Source organism: Telmatherina bonti (assembly GCF_933228915.1).
Source record: "Telmatherina bonti genome assembly, chromosome: 10".
Lineage (NCBI taxonomy): Eukaryota > Metazoa > Chordata > Actinopteri > Atheriniformes > Telmatherinidae > Telmatherina > Telmatherina bonti.
The window spans coordinates 24,398,163-24,412,136 of NC_136628.1; the positions used below are offsets into that span (position 1 = coordinate 24,398,163).

The 13,974-nt window shown below is 36.9% G+C and overlaps 1 protein-coding gene across 5 annotated transcripts in view; it reads left to right on the top strand.

Annotated features, from left to right (window-relative positions):
* sptbn2 (spectrin, beta, non-erythrocytic 2) overlaps window positions 1-13,974 on the top strand; it is a gene marked incomplete at both ends in the record, with an annotated part of 33,554 nt that overhangs the window by 6,072 nt on the left and 13,508 nt on the right. For all 5 annotated transcript variants that reach the window (XM_079247949.1, XM_079247950.1, XM_079247951.1 and 2 more), the window contains 9 exons: window positions 10,361-10,512; window positions 10,785-10,958; window positions 11,259-11,350; window positions 11,527-11,607; window positions 12,567-12,682; window positions 12,958-13,070; window positions 13,205-13,392; window positions 13,495-13,612; window positions 13,794-13,952. In XM_079247949.1, the coding sequence (XP_079104075.1) occupies window positions 10,361-10,512; window positions 10,785-10,958; window positions 11,259-11,350; window positions 11,527-11,607; window positions 12,567-12,682; window positions 12,958-13,070; window positions 13,205-13,392; window positions 13,495-13,612; window positions 13,794-13,952 (1,193 nt within the window). The remainder of the gene's footprint in view (window positions 1-10,360; window positions 10,513-10,784; window positions 10,959-11,258; window positions 11,351-11,526; window positions 11,608-12,566; window positions 12,683-12,957; window positions 13,071-13,204; window positions 13,393-13,494; window positions 13,613-13,793; window positions 13,953-13,974) is intronic.

The following is a 13,974-nucleotide window of genomic DNA, read 5'->3' on the forward strand; positions in this document are numbered from 1 at the left end:
TGGTCGGAGAGCATATTAGTTGTGACACGATTCATTTGCATATATTTCTTACTACAAAAAGATAAAAAAGAAAGTTTTTGATAGAATGTGCTGTACATTAATTTCCCAAAGAGAGGTGCTGTCCCTTCTATGTAAAATTTCTCATCATCTCTGCATATACATGTACTGGAGTAAGTCTGTTGTAAATACCCAAACATACCAGATGCACAAACACATTTTGGTAACACCCACTTATCTTTCCAGTTTGACTAACCTTGCGGCTCATTCTTGTCACTCCCTTCTGGTTTTAAATTATGATGTCCACAGAATGATGAAGCACATAGGAAGATATGCATTCATAGTTTGTCAATGCACCACAATTTCTCACACATAAAAGCATTCACAAGATGTTTTTGCTATAAAAAAAAAAAAGATTAATGCAAAAACATGTACATGCATTTCTTGAAATATTTGTCACCTCATCTGCACTTTGTGGATAGTCGGCTGTTAAAACAACATGCATATATAAATATTGACATAGTTTGTTGAATGTATTTTTAAAGGGTTTTTTGTTGAGGAAAAAAAAAGTAGGTTATATAATGCGTAATTCGAGAGCCCAGAACATATCTAGTACTGTGACCATGATAGTGTACTTCTAAACATTAAACTCTCACTAGATTACAATGACTAAAGGGGATGGGGTGAAAGGAACACAGAGCTATGTGTGTCTTCATATCCCTCTGTCAATAGTCCATGTTGACAGATGAAAGAAGAGTTCCCTTTTTCCTAAATGGATTTTTGGATTTTTTTCCCTTTTTTTGGGGGTGTTCTCTTGCCTTGTACAATTTTGTTGTTGCTAGTACCATGTTAGGTGGTCTTACTATTTTTCGCAGTTGAGATTGCAAATGAAAGTTTATATTTCCTTACTGTCTACATAAGATATTGGAGTTGGAGTACATACGTTGGAGCCTAAATAAATACATTATGTCTGGAACAAGATATGAAAACAATCTCAAACACAGTGAAAGTCATGCTAAACTCAAGAGTTCTGATCCAGTGGATCACTGTTTTAGTTTCAGGCCAATTACAAAGTACTAGCTGGATAGGAACATTAGCACCACAGTGTTATTCAAATAGACTAACTTTACAACACTTTTGACATAGAAGCCTTTCAAACAGTTTTTTTTAAAAAAACAAAAAACAAAACAACTAAACAAACACTTTTTACAAGCCTTTGAACCAAATGCAGTTAGTAAAAAAAACAAAACAAAACAAAACTGTACAGTTTTGCTTAGGCTGGTCTACTTTTTAAAATAAAGAAATTCTGATAGTTTAGTCAGTTTGGCTTTCAAAGTCAAATCTCATTTTTTCTCTTTTGTGTATACTCAACTGCAATGAGATCAGCACTGGATTTTGATCACATTTCAAGTCTAGCGGCTTTCTGTAACCTGAAAGTTGTAATGTAATTTGACTCAAGTGTTCAGCAAAACCTCTGAGTCTTGTGGCCTCCAGCTGTAACTCTGAGACACATACTATTGTGAGAGTCTGGCCAAAGTACACACAATATAAACTACAAAATGGAGACTTTTAGTGATATTTACAGCTTTGTATCTGATAGAATAACAGAAGCAGCTTCGGACACTAAGACTTTTGTTGACACTTCACACTCTTGGTGTGTTGATGTTATTCCTATGTGGCACTTGATTTGGTCTGTATTCTCATGAGATTGACCTTGGCCAGTCTTTCCCTTGCTTATCTCTCCATTATCTCTTGCAGATGCAGAAAAGCTTAGTTGCCATGCGTACTCACATCAGAAAGGGGACAAATTAAGTTGTATTAGAGGTTTCTGTATTAATCATCCACCAGTTTCCTGTCCTTGTAATAGTAAACCTGTACAAGGCAGATTTTCAGCACTTGAGCAACATGAAACTATATAAGAGTGTAAGAATAGCTCATTCCTCATGTGGCAAGGCTGTGGTTTTACCACTGCTTTACTTGTAGAGTCTTAAGCAACGGAAGACCAGTTCTGCTTTTATTGAGGGGAAAAAGTCAAAAGGGGTATTTGCACGTGTTATTTTGTTCACTTCTAGTAAAAGTAAAAAAATCGAACTCAGAAATTTTGACAAATGTTGACAGATCCACGCACACCAACAACTTGTTTTACAGTCATTTCTTTAGAAACCAAATGAAAATCTCAACTATATTTTAAACATTGTATATTATTCAAAATTAATTTAAAAATTTGATAATTGAAAAATATAAAATTTAGAGACATCTGCAACTAATGAGGAATATTTGTGATGCTGCCTTGCCTGTCAGGTCAACGCCATGACAAAAGGAAAGACATTCTTCGTCTAGTCTATTCATCCACTGTATGGGTTTGATTTTCATTTTTGAAGTTAAAAGTTGCTATTGTGTACATAATGTATCACCTTTATCCCAGTTGCTATGGAGGTTTAGTTGCTTAAACCGCCCACTGGTGTCACCAAAGAATGTTAACCACTAACCACAAAAACTTACATTCTTCTTTTTTTTGTCACATTGGTATGTGAAATGACGTATTCCCTCAATAAATATGTTATCTGGTGCACTCTTCAATTTCACACAGCAATACAGTTCAAGTCTAATGATTGGTTTCATGAGTCTCACAGGGCCTCCAGATGAAATAATTTATTTGGGAATTCAAATATTTATATTATAAAAAGGCAGCCCAAAATGGTCATCAAGACTGGATAATATTTATCTAAATTTATTATAGTTTTTTTTTTCTAATTTTGAGATCATTAACAACATATATACTTGCTTTTGAACCTTTGATCAGTGTTATGTTTGCTTCCCTCCTGCTCTTGGTGATACATTTTAAGACCACTAAATAACCAATAATTGCTGTTTTATTCTCTTTTTTTTTTTCTGAATTTGAGACTGAAACATGCTCCATTAAGACTACATGCTTTCCAGCATTGTCTTATTTTGTAACTGTGACTATGTCCAACAAGAATTCCCCAAACAACATAATGTTATGCTTTGATTTGTGTTAAATTTACATGAAAACAATCACTGTGACAAAGCTTTTTTTTTTGTTTCATACACTGGTACCTATTTGTCAGTGAGACGCTATCTTCTTTTTGTCTTTTATCCTAGCTTGTTATGTACAATGTCATATCAACAAGACCCTCACTCTCAATTGGTAGGATGCTGCAGATAACTTTGGTGTGGTTGAGTTTTAGATTGAAAGTCTTCAATATCCATTTATTTACTTTGTGTGGTCACAGTGTTCTTGCATGTGACATCCATAATTTATTTTGGCATCGCACCAGGTGTGTAATTAGACTTGAGTTATGCCTGAACTTTCTAAAAAAAAACATCCCCCCCCCCCCCCCCCCCCCCCCCCCCCCCCCAATCTTGTTTTCTTGTTAAAAAAAAAAAGAAAGTGTCCCTGCTCCAACACAACTGACTCAAATTAAAACGCCAGTGAGCCAATTCTCATTGGCTGTTGAATCCATTTAAATGTAATCCAGGTGTGTTGGAGCAAGGATACAATTAAAACCTGCAGGACAGCAGCCTTCGAGGACCAACTTTGGGCTCACCTGGACTAGTGTGTTGGTTGGCTGAAATGTTTAAAGACAAACTACAGAACCTTTGCCATTTTCCTGTCACGCGCCCCCTGTTCTAAGTCAACATCGATCTTGCATCCTACCTGTCCTGCCTCCAACCTCTCTCCAGCCAGCAAAAGACAATCTAACAATGGTTCTTGTTTTGTCCTTTTTTTCCATTTAAACTTCTTGCATTTATTATCTGAATCAGTGATGCTGCGTGTTCCAAACAGCCAGTGTTTTTTGCTAGCTTGAAGTAAAACTCTCCTGCAACGTCGCATATCGTCCCAGATGAAAAAGTTGTATTGTGCGGTTTCTCAGCCTCAGAGCGCTGCTGGTCAGCAGTTGCTCCAGAAAATGCACATAATAAATGTCAGTGTGTCATGAAACAAATATGAAATGTGCTGTTATAAGGTCAGAAAGTTACATAATGCATCTTTAAATGATGGACAGACTGTACTCTACACCACCAGCATGCTCTGATGTGATAATTATGGTAACCTACTCCGATAATTTGAAATGTCACATTGACCGCGTAGATATATATTGAAATCTTGGTTAACAAACTAAAGTAGAATGGGGTCATGGACTGTTATGTAATATATTTAGATTATTCTTTCAATGAATCTATATATGTGAATCAATAGAACTGCAAAGTTAGTGCTGGGTTGGCATTTTTATCAGCTACCTTTTACAGACTGGTTTGAGTAAATGCTCTGACTTCACTGTAAAACTCAGAACAGTTTGAGTTTGCTATAGTTTCAACATAGCAAAGTTAAGATAGTGTAAGCAGATCCATAAACAAGTGAAAAGTCAGACGCCACTGATAAGCTTCTCACTGATAATCTCCTTTGTATGGAGAATGTGAAAAGAAGGTCATTAAAGCATGCAGATTGATGGATGTAGTTTATGCATTCTTTAGAGGGCCTGGGGTTCGGTCTTTATACAGTCAGTCATTTTGCTGAACCAGCAAGGGAGTTTTTTACTGAAATAGTTTGACCTAGGTAGTAATTCCAAGTTTAGCCACTATGTGAAATAGGATTTTGTGTTTGTAATATACAAACAAGAATTAAAGAATGATAAGTCATGGTCAGTGGCAGCAATGCTGACATCTTGTTCTGGGAAGTATCTGTTATGTCTGTAGCAAGTCAGGCTTTTGTTATAAATAACAGTCTTGTCATCAGTAACTGATGTAATCTGTAGAGCTGGTGAGCGTTGCTCAAATGATTGACCGCCCTTGTGATGAGTCATAGATTTCAGTTCATTTATGTCAAGGTCAGATATTTTAAACAATTTGTAATTTGTGCAGTATAAAGAATTAGTGACTGCCCAGAATGATTTTTCAGCATGCTGGGCTGTGTTTGCTGGCTGCCAGCTAATAAACAAACTTGTAATGACAAATGGGGGCTGGCATCTCATTAGCCAGATATAGTTTTTTCCTAGGACAACTTCCACAGAAAACTAGTCTCACCCAGTTATTCTATACACTGTTTGACATGTCAAAAAACTATGTCTGTTTTCTTTTTTACTTAACTCAAATGTACACAGTTTTGACATTGCTATTTTGTTTTTAATGTAGCTTCTTTTGTCATATTTAAAAAAAAAAAAAAAAATCAGGGTATGTCTCTTTATGAAAAGATCAAATATCAGCAAACTGTACAAGGCGTGGATAGAAAACAAGTTCTTAATTTCTTGGATCAATGTCCAGGTACCCACAAATTATGAATTGACAATAAATGGCCACATTACAAAGGAATAGATGACAAAGTCCGAAACTGCATGTTTTTAAATTCTGGAGCATAGATATATAGTCCTTTCTAAATGTCTATGAGCCATGCCCCCTGAAGCAAATGTTACAGTTGTTTTTATCGACATGTTATCACTAAACATGATCCCGGGAACTGTGCGCCACACAGACAGGATTATGTCTGGCAGCATATTTGCTCAGATTACCTGCAGGTAATCATCATCATCAACAGTGCTAAAGTTTGTTTGAGGGAGAAATAGAACAGCAGGAACTAAAATGCTGTATCTTCAACTGGAAGGACAAGACTGGCTGAGACAGGAATTCATTCTAATCTTGCTCTGGCATATACTTAAAAGCTTACTACCAGACACAAACATGTTCAAAGTGACTGGACATGCCCAAATATGCTTTTGAAACATTTAGAAATGTCTTTAACTACTAGTTTTGATCTGCAATTAGTAGACAATAGAGGAAAACATGGCACTGAAAAATCGGATCTCTTGTTTTGTCAGCTTACATGCAAAGAGGTTGAATAGGGAGAGGTTGAACACAATAGCGGCACATCTTTGGGTGAGCTATAAAAAGGCCAGCTATAAAAGACTTGTGGTGGCATACAATGATGCACTGAGGCTTTTCCTAAAAAAAGCCAAGATGGACCAGCGCTAGTGACCTTTTTGTGTCTAGCCGGGTAAATACTTTGCCTGCTATCCTGAGGAATTTGATGTTCAAATTCATAAATCGTTTGAATGACTCTGTTAATAATGTGATTTTGTATTGTTCCAGTCCTGTATACAGTGATGTTAGATACTCATCTGTGTTTTGGAAGCACTGGTATGACTGCCTCTTAAAAGTTTAGAGGTCTTTAGTTGTCTGTGTATTTGTTTTTAGTTTCTTAGAGTGGACCATGAGTCTGTAATAAAGTTTAAATAAAAATAGCCAGAGGTGTTTAAACTATTTAAACAAAATGTTCATTTTGAGAAACCCAATTGGAAGCATTGTAACCGGTTTTTTTTTTTTTAATTTACTTTTTTCATAAAGAGTTTATTTAATTAAGAATTAATAAATGCTTTAACTGTACCCAATGTGCTGCCGTAGCTTAGTTGGGGCGGCTTTGGCTCGGTCATTAGTGGTCGCCCTCCAACTAGGAGTAGGGAAAGCTAGACTGATTGCTCCTTATATGCTTGTTTGTGTGAGCTGGTCTGGGGTAAAAAAAAAATAAATAAATAAATAAATGTAGAGTTTATAAATACTTTATGTGGAGTACATACACTACATAAAGATAAAATAAAGGAATTTTGTTTGATGACAAAAAAATATATTTGAAATTAATCTTGCATTTGTTGTAATTAGCTGACTTTGCAGGCATTTTACACATGTGAGACATGGGGCTTGAAGGGTAAGTGTAGGCCTTTTTGTTCTTTATCTTCTGTCATCTCCATACATCATGTTTAAAAAATTCAGTTCATCGAAAGCATCCTGTTTATGAGCCTACACATTTTCACTGGAAAGTGGAAGGTGGCCTGATGCCCCATTTAGACCTGCTTGTACAAACATATTTTCTGTCACTTAAACCAGACGAAGTCTTTAGAATTGCCGTCTACTGTAGTAACTATGACCCTGATGAAGACCTATCTGTGTTGCGACATGCTGCTCAATTTGAGTATGTATTGCCAGAATAATCTAAAATAATGTAATATAAAATAAAGGTTTTTTAATACTTTTTGCACATACTAGTAGAGCCTAGTCATTTTCATGAGTTACAAAGACAAATACAAAAATTAAATTTTGCACTCAAAGCAGGAAGCCTAAATAATTTCTAAAGCAGCAAAAACTGGGGTTACCTCAAGGACACAGCAGCACTTCCAAATCCATTGTTTTAGCATCAGACCATTGCCATCCATACATTCATTTTCTATACGACTTAGTCCACTTCAGCGTTGTGGGGAAGCTGGAGCCTCTCCCAGCAATCATCAGGCTATTGGTACATCCTGGACAGGTCGCCAGTCTGTCACAGGGCCAACGCAGAGGAACATACAACCATAATGCTGACATTCATTCCTAGAAAGAATTTAGAGTGACCAATCAACCTGACATGTATAGTCTATGTTTGGTTGTTGGGAGGAAGCCAGAGTAGCCGGAGTAAACCCATGCACACATGGGGGGAACATGCAAACTCCACACAGAAAGGTCACTATTTAAACCTTTCCCAGCCAAGGCTTGAACCAGCGAACCTCTTGCTGTGAGGCCATAGTGCTAACCACTATGACACATGCAGCTGTCTTTTTTTTTTCTTTTTATGTGATTGTGTGTGTTGTTTTGTTATCTTTGCTATTAAAAAATGTAGCACCAGAAAGGGGTGCAGCCCATCTAAAGGACCCCGTCATTTCCCCACAGTCTCCTCCTCCTCCTGGGTGCTGTTAGAACATGACTTAGCCTCGGGAGGAATGTAGACTACCCCACATTACTTGACTTGTCAAAACAATTCACTTCTGCCAGCTCATTGAACAGCCCAAACTGATTAATGAGCCTTTAGGAATTGAGTAACGTGTTTGCATGGTATTTTTAGAGAGAATTAAGAAAATAAATAAAGGAGGCTTACTTAGTCTGATCTTGAAAAGTACAACACTGTCTGAAACCTAAAAGTAAAATGGGTAAAGACCACCAGCACATGTGATGATAGACATTAAGTTATCTTTGATTTTAGAAATACCAAGAAAAAAGAAACCTATCTCACTATCCAAGTGGATAACTATTAGCCATTTGCTTTTTTTCTTTACTATGAGTAAAATATAATTTTAAAATATCAGAATTAGGATTTTCTTAAATATTGCAAAGTTTGGTAAAGATCAAAAAGTAAAAAAGAAATCATTCAAAGCATTACTTTGGTACTTTATAAAAGTTCATTTAGAAGCAAATATGGTGCGTTTTATAATCCTTAAAAATTCTCTAAAAGCTTTCCAGACTTAGATTGGGGCAGTTTATTCCATTCTTCCTAGTAGACCCCATCAAGCTTACTGGTAGTCAGATTTAATGGGAAGCACTTGTGTGCCTCTGTCTTAAAGTCTCATCACAGATGTTTTGTGGAGTGTAAGTCATGACCACTTAAACAGCCACTTACCTAAAAGAGACTGCCTCACTGTCTTGGCTATAATAGTTTGATGATAGATGAACTACCGCCATAGTGTCTTGTCACATGCTTTCTGGATTTGTTATTCTACAAGAACTCAGTCTGTAGCTGAATTCATCCTGTCTGAAATTTGTCAGTTTCCTGAACGCATTGTGGAACCTTCAACTCCTCTCTATGAAAGACACAGAGATGCAATTGTCCGTTAATTTTCTCATTGTTGTTCTCTCCCCACACACTCTCCTTTCTGTTGTTGTAACTAAAACATACATTTCTAAAAAATGGTCTGTGAAGTACAGAGCTTTTGTTATGATATCGATAGAAAGGAAGCACCTTCAGCTTGCAATAGGTCAACTGTAACTGGTGTTTACTCCACCCAAGTGAGATTTCAGAAACTTTAATTTCCGCTTTCCTTTTTTTTTAGCTGACAGTTGGTAGTGGTTGATTGCACAAACAGCTGCCTCGGGCACCTTTAGTTGTTTCTCACTTCTAGAAGTAGCCTGATATCCATCTTAATTGGATGTAAGTACTTGAACCATGTAATAAAAGACATTCTCAGACTAGTAACTTTCCTCTGTTGTGACAGATGGGAATATGAGATGATTTCTATTTCAGAAGAACTGCCATTAAAGCACTAACTGCCTTCTCATTTGAATTGCATCTGCAACTGACCTTTTTCTGTTGATTTAACTAACTTTGTTATTGCATTAGCTAACCGGGGAATTGGACAATTCTTTGGGTTGATTGCTTGTCAAATTTGTACCTTCGGCCCAAGCTGTTGGACTCCTACACACAATTTTTTCCTGACGTTTTATTTCCATGCTTTCATTTGGATTTGTTTTGCAACAACTTAAACACATGAAAAGAAACATTTTTAATATTTTTTTTTACACCAAGCTGCTTTGAAGTGTGAAATGCGCTGTACAATATAGATACAGGTTTAATAAATACTTATTTAAAATGTAATTATGTTTTGGTTAATTTAAAGCTAAACTGCCTAAAGTAAGGTGCTGTTTTTATTGTCCTTTAAGGCCAATTCATCCTCAACGCCATACTATTTCACATTGTACTTCAAGCCTCTCTAAGTTTAGTTTGACTCATTAGTACAGAGCTGCTCCTCATATCAGTTTTATGTCTGCTTCTAAGTTGTTCTGTGTGGGTGTGTGTTGGGTGCAGTGCAGTAAGTACACGGTAGGAATTGTTTTCAAAAGGCAGGGGAGACCTTATGTCCTAGAAATTAGGTCACCTTGTTATGTGGTGGAGCAGGATTAGCCTCTTACTCCTGTAGTCCATATGTCTGAGCTGCTGTTACAGCTTATTTTATTCTTATTCTTTTTTTAGTCTAGCTCCGAAAGTTATAACAAAAATGCAGTCTCACTGCAGATATGGGTAACTTTATAGGTAGTTGTATCGCTTATCTAAATTTAATCGTTATCATAATTAGACAATGGATTATGAACTTCTGACAGCTGTGAACACCCAAATAATCAATGTGCTCAAGCTTATTGAGAAGAAAATTGATTACTTACTGATTACCGGAGATTAATGTTGATGAGGGCGAGTGGTATGCTGGGAACCAGATGATTCTCAGAGCTCTGACCAATCAAATAGGATGCTGTAGATATGCAAGAGTGTGCAAGGTGATGCTCATCACTCGGCGCTGTGTAATGTTAAATTGCTTTGACTTGTTTTAAGGTCTGTTTATTTGCTTTTAAGAGAAATTTTGTGTTCAACAAACCTTAAACCTCCTAATGAATACAAAACCCTTCAAAATGGGAGTTAAACTAATAGTTTTAAGACTAATTAGCATTTTGCATGTATGCCAGAAATGTCAGGCGAGGCTAATATTATCTAAGTCTGCTGAGTCAACTTACTGTAATATACGCTCACTCCTGCTTTTCTTTTTGACCTTTGCAGATGAGCGTGAAGCTGTACAGAAGAAGACCTTCACTAAATGGGTGAACTCTCATTTAGGCCGAGTGACCTGTCGCATTGGTGACTTGTACACAGACCTGCGGGATGGCCGTATGCTAATCCGCCTTCTGGAAGTGCTCTCAGGAGAACAGCTGGTCAGTATCTAGGAGAAGTGGCTCTTTTCTGTCCTAAGCATGATCCAGACCCGTCAGTATGAGTTTCAACATACTCCTCAATTACAGGAAGGAGAATCATGTGCTTTATTTGTTGTTTCTTATGAAATGACATACTTCTTCTTTTATTTTTATCTCACTTTTAATTCCTTACATTCTTTTTATTTTTGTTTTTTTTCTTTGTGTGTATTTTGGGCATACTTTCTTCATGGTGTCATCCTAAAACTTTCCTCTTTTTCTGCTGTTGACCATAGCCAAAACCCACTAAGGGCCGTATGCGAATCCACTGCCTTGAAAATGTTGATAAAGCCCTGCAGTTTCTAAAGGAGCAAAAGGTCCATCTAGAAAACATGGGCTCACATGATATTGTGGATGGGAATCACCGACTCACCCTAGGTCTCATCTGGACCATCATCCTTCGCTTCCAGGTAACATTAAGTGGTTAAGTAGACCCTTAGAGATTTTCCAGATACACTCAGTTGCCACGTTGCTTAATCTCTTTTAGAGTGCAAGTTTAGCTTTGGGACATCAGGTGTCTTCATTTTAACTGTGAAGTGTTTCCTCAGGCAAATTCATAAAACTGAAGTTATTAAATACCGCTGCTCTCAAGTTTGGTTCTGTATTTGCTGTCATTACTTGTAGATCTATATAACCCTTTCTACCATCGTTTATAGTGTGAAATTGTAGGAATTGTGTGAAGTAATGTTTTTAAATGATCTGACACTCAGATCCAGGACATCAGTGTGGAAACAGAAGATAACAAGGAGAAAAAATCTGCCAAAGATGCCCTGCTACTTTGGTGCCAAATGAAAACTGCCGGGTGAGAAAGTAACACTGACTGGTGAATGATGGGCTTAATCACACTGAATTAATACAACTAATATTATAGTATATATTTGAACATTTATGCTTGTCCTATTTTTTTTCTAAGGGAGGATATTGAGGAATTTTGTTGAGCAGAGCTAATGATTAACGCTTCTAATCTCATTTTTGCAGATACCCCAATGTCAACATACACAACTTCACAACCAGCTGGAGAGATGGACTGGCGTTCAATGCCATTGTGCACAAGCACAGGTCAATGAATTATCCTTGTACTTGATATTACCAAATGCAACAAAACCTGATCCATCTTAGGCATTCATTGGATGGAATTGGTATTACATTTTTGTTTCAGATGATTGTTTTAGATCAGTTTTTTTTTTAAATTTGCATTTTAATCTTTCTGTCCCTAATAAAGAGCATGAGACAAAGTGTCATTACCTCTGGGGTTTTCTATCCCCTTTCCTATTTAGGTCTTCTGTTTTTCAGACTGCAATACAGCTAAAAGGATGGGAGTAAAATGAGGAGTAAGATGACCTAGATCACGGAAATAATAACCTGCTTATTTTTAATATGTGCTAACTCAGTTGCAGTTAGCTTGTAGCAGGACCACCAATATTGTAAGATTGAATGAAACTTACAGTCAGAGTTACCTGAATGCCAAAGGCACAGCCTGAACATCTGATTCCAATAAAGGAAGGACTATTGATGGATGAAATATTATATTTTCTGTGTAAAATGAAGGCGAGTAACTGGCTGGTTATATGAATTATCAAGCAAGCAGTAACAATATACAACATTTTTATAATTTATTTATTTTTCTTTTATGTTTTATCATCAATGCAGTTTCTCATGTTTCAAACATCCAAAACAAAAGTTAATCACAAGATTAAATGTTTCATAAACAATTTAGTGTGATTTAAGTTAGCCCAATTTTTCTAATATCCAGGTTGGCTCAAAATGAGAACATGGCTTAACTAAAAATACACAATAACTGCCAGGTGCTTCTTGCTTTAGCCAAAAATGCTAAGCCTTTTAGCATACAAATAATTTAACCTAACTGGAGTGAATTACTTGATGCAAGTTTTCTGTCAAGAAAGTGGACAGCAGTCACTATACTTGAAAAAGATTAGTCACTTTGTATTTTTAGCGAACCCTAGCCTCTTCCACAATTAGCTCTCATTAAAAAAGTGATTGTTATCCATCTTCTGCAGATCTGACCTGATTGAGTTTGACAACTTGAAGAGGTCGAATGCTCACTACAATCTCCAAAATGCTTTCAATGTGGCTGAGAAGGAACTTGGGCTTACCAAGCTGCTGGACCCAGAGGGTGAGTGGGTTGTCTCCAAACACACAAAAAAACCCTTTAAATCACATTTACAACCTGGTACTGTCCACTAAGGCACAAGTCACTATTTTGTTAAGTTTAGACAACACAACATGACATGTTAGCTATGGTAACATTATGGAAAGTATGTACAAAGGTGGAAGCAGCTTGATACTCCTCACCTCACTTAGGTTGCTTTTTTTTAACCTGTACTTCCTATTAATCTGATCAAAAGGGGGAAGACTTAAAGTAAATTTGGATTATGCTTTCTCTTACAGATGTTAATGTTGATCAGCCTGATGAAAAATCTATCATTACCTATGTGGCGACTTACTACCATTACTTCTCTAAGATGAAAGCACTGGCGGTGGAGGGCAAACGGATTGGCAAGGTTAGTCTCTCTGTGTTTGTATGTGTATTTATGTTTGAACAGTGTGTAAATATACAATATAATCATTGTAAATAAAGCAGTATATGTTGTAAATAAGTACAGTTGCCTTCATTCCTAAATTCCTTTGACTTCAGGTGCTGGACTATGCTATTGAGGCTGACCAGCTGATAGAGAAGTATGAGACCCTGGCATCAGAGCTGCTACAATGGATTGAGCAGACCATAGGGACGCTCAACGATCGCCAACTCGCTAACTCGCTCAGTGCTGTGCAGAACCAGCTTCAGGCTTTTAATTCCTACAGGACTGTGGAGAAACCTCCCAAGTGGGTACCAGCTGGGTTAACTCAACCTGTGGAAGGAATCCTTTTGGATTCTTTAGTAGGACCCAAAATTTGAAGCTAGCTTAACAGCAAATGTCTTTTTAGATTTACAGAGAAAGGGAACTTGGAGGTTCTCCTCTTCACCATCCAAAGCAAGATGAGAGCAAATAATCAGAAAGTCTACATGCCAAGAGAGGGCAAACTTATCTCTGACATCAACAAGGTATGAGTTGTTCTATGAACAGTTTATTACACAGCTTTTCATACAGAAATATGATAGCTGTGTTTTATGATAAGAATTTATAAAATAAACATGTTGGACTACTGCAATTTTAGTTTAAAAAAACAAACTTTTACCATTTGCTGTATGATTCAAGTTTGCTATGTTTTGATTTCAATTGCAGGCATGGGAAAGGCTGGAAAAGGCAGAGCATGAACGGGAGCTAGCACTGAGAAATGAACTTATTCGCCAGGAGAAGCTGGAGATGCTTGCTGCCCGCTTTGACCGAAAAGCAGCTATGCGGGAGACATGGCTGAGCGAGAATCAGAGGCTAGTGTCTCAGGTACCAAAAATCTTACTTTATT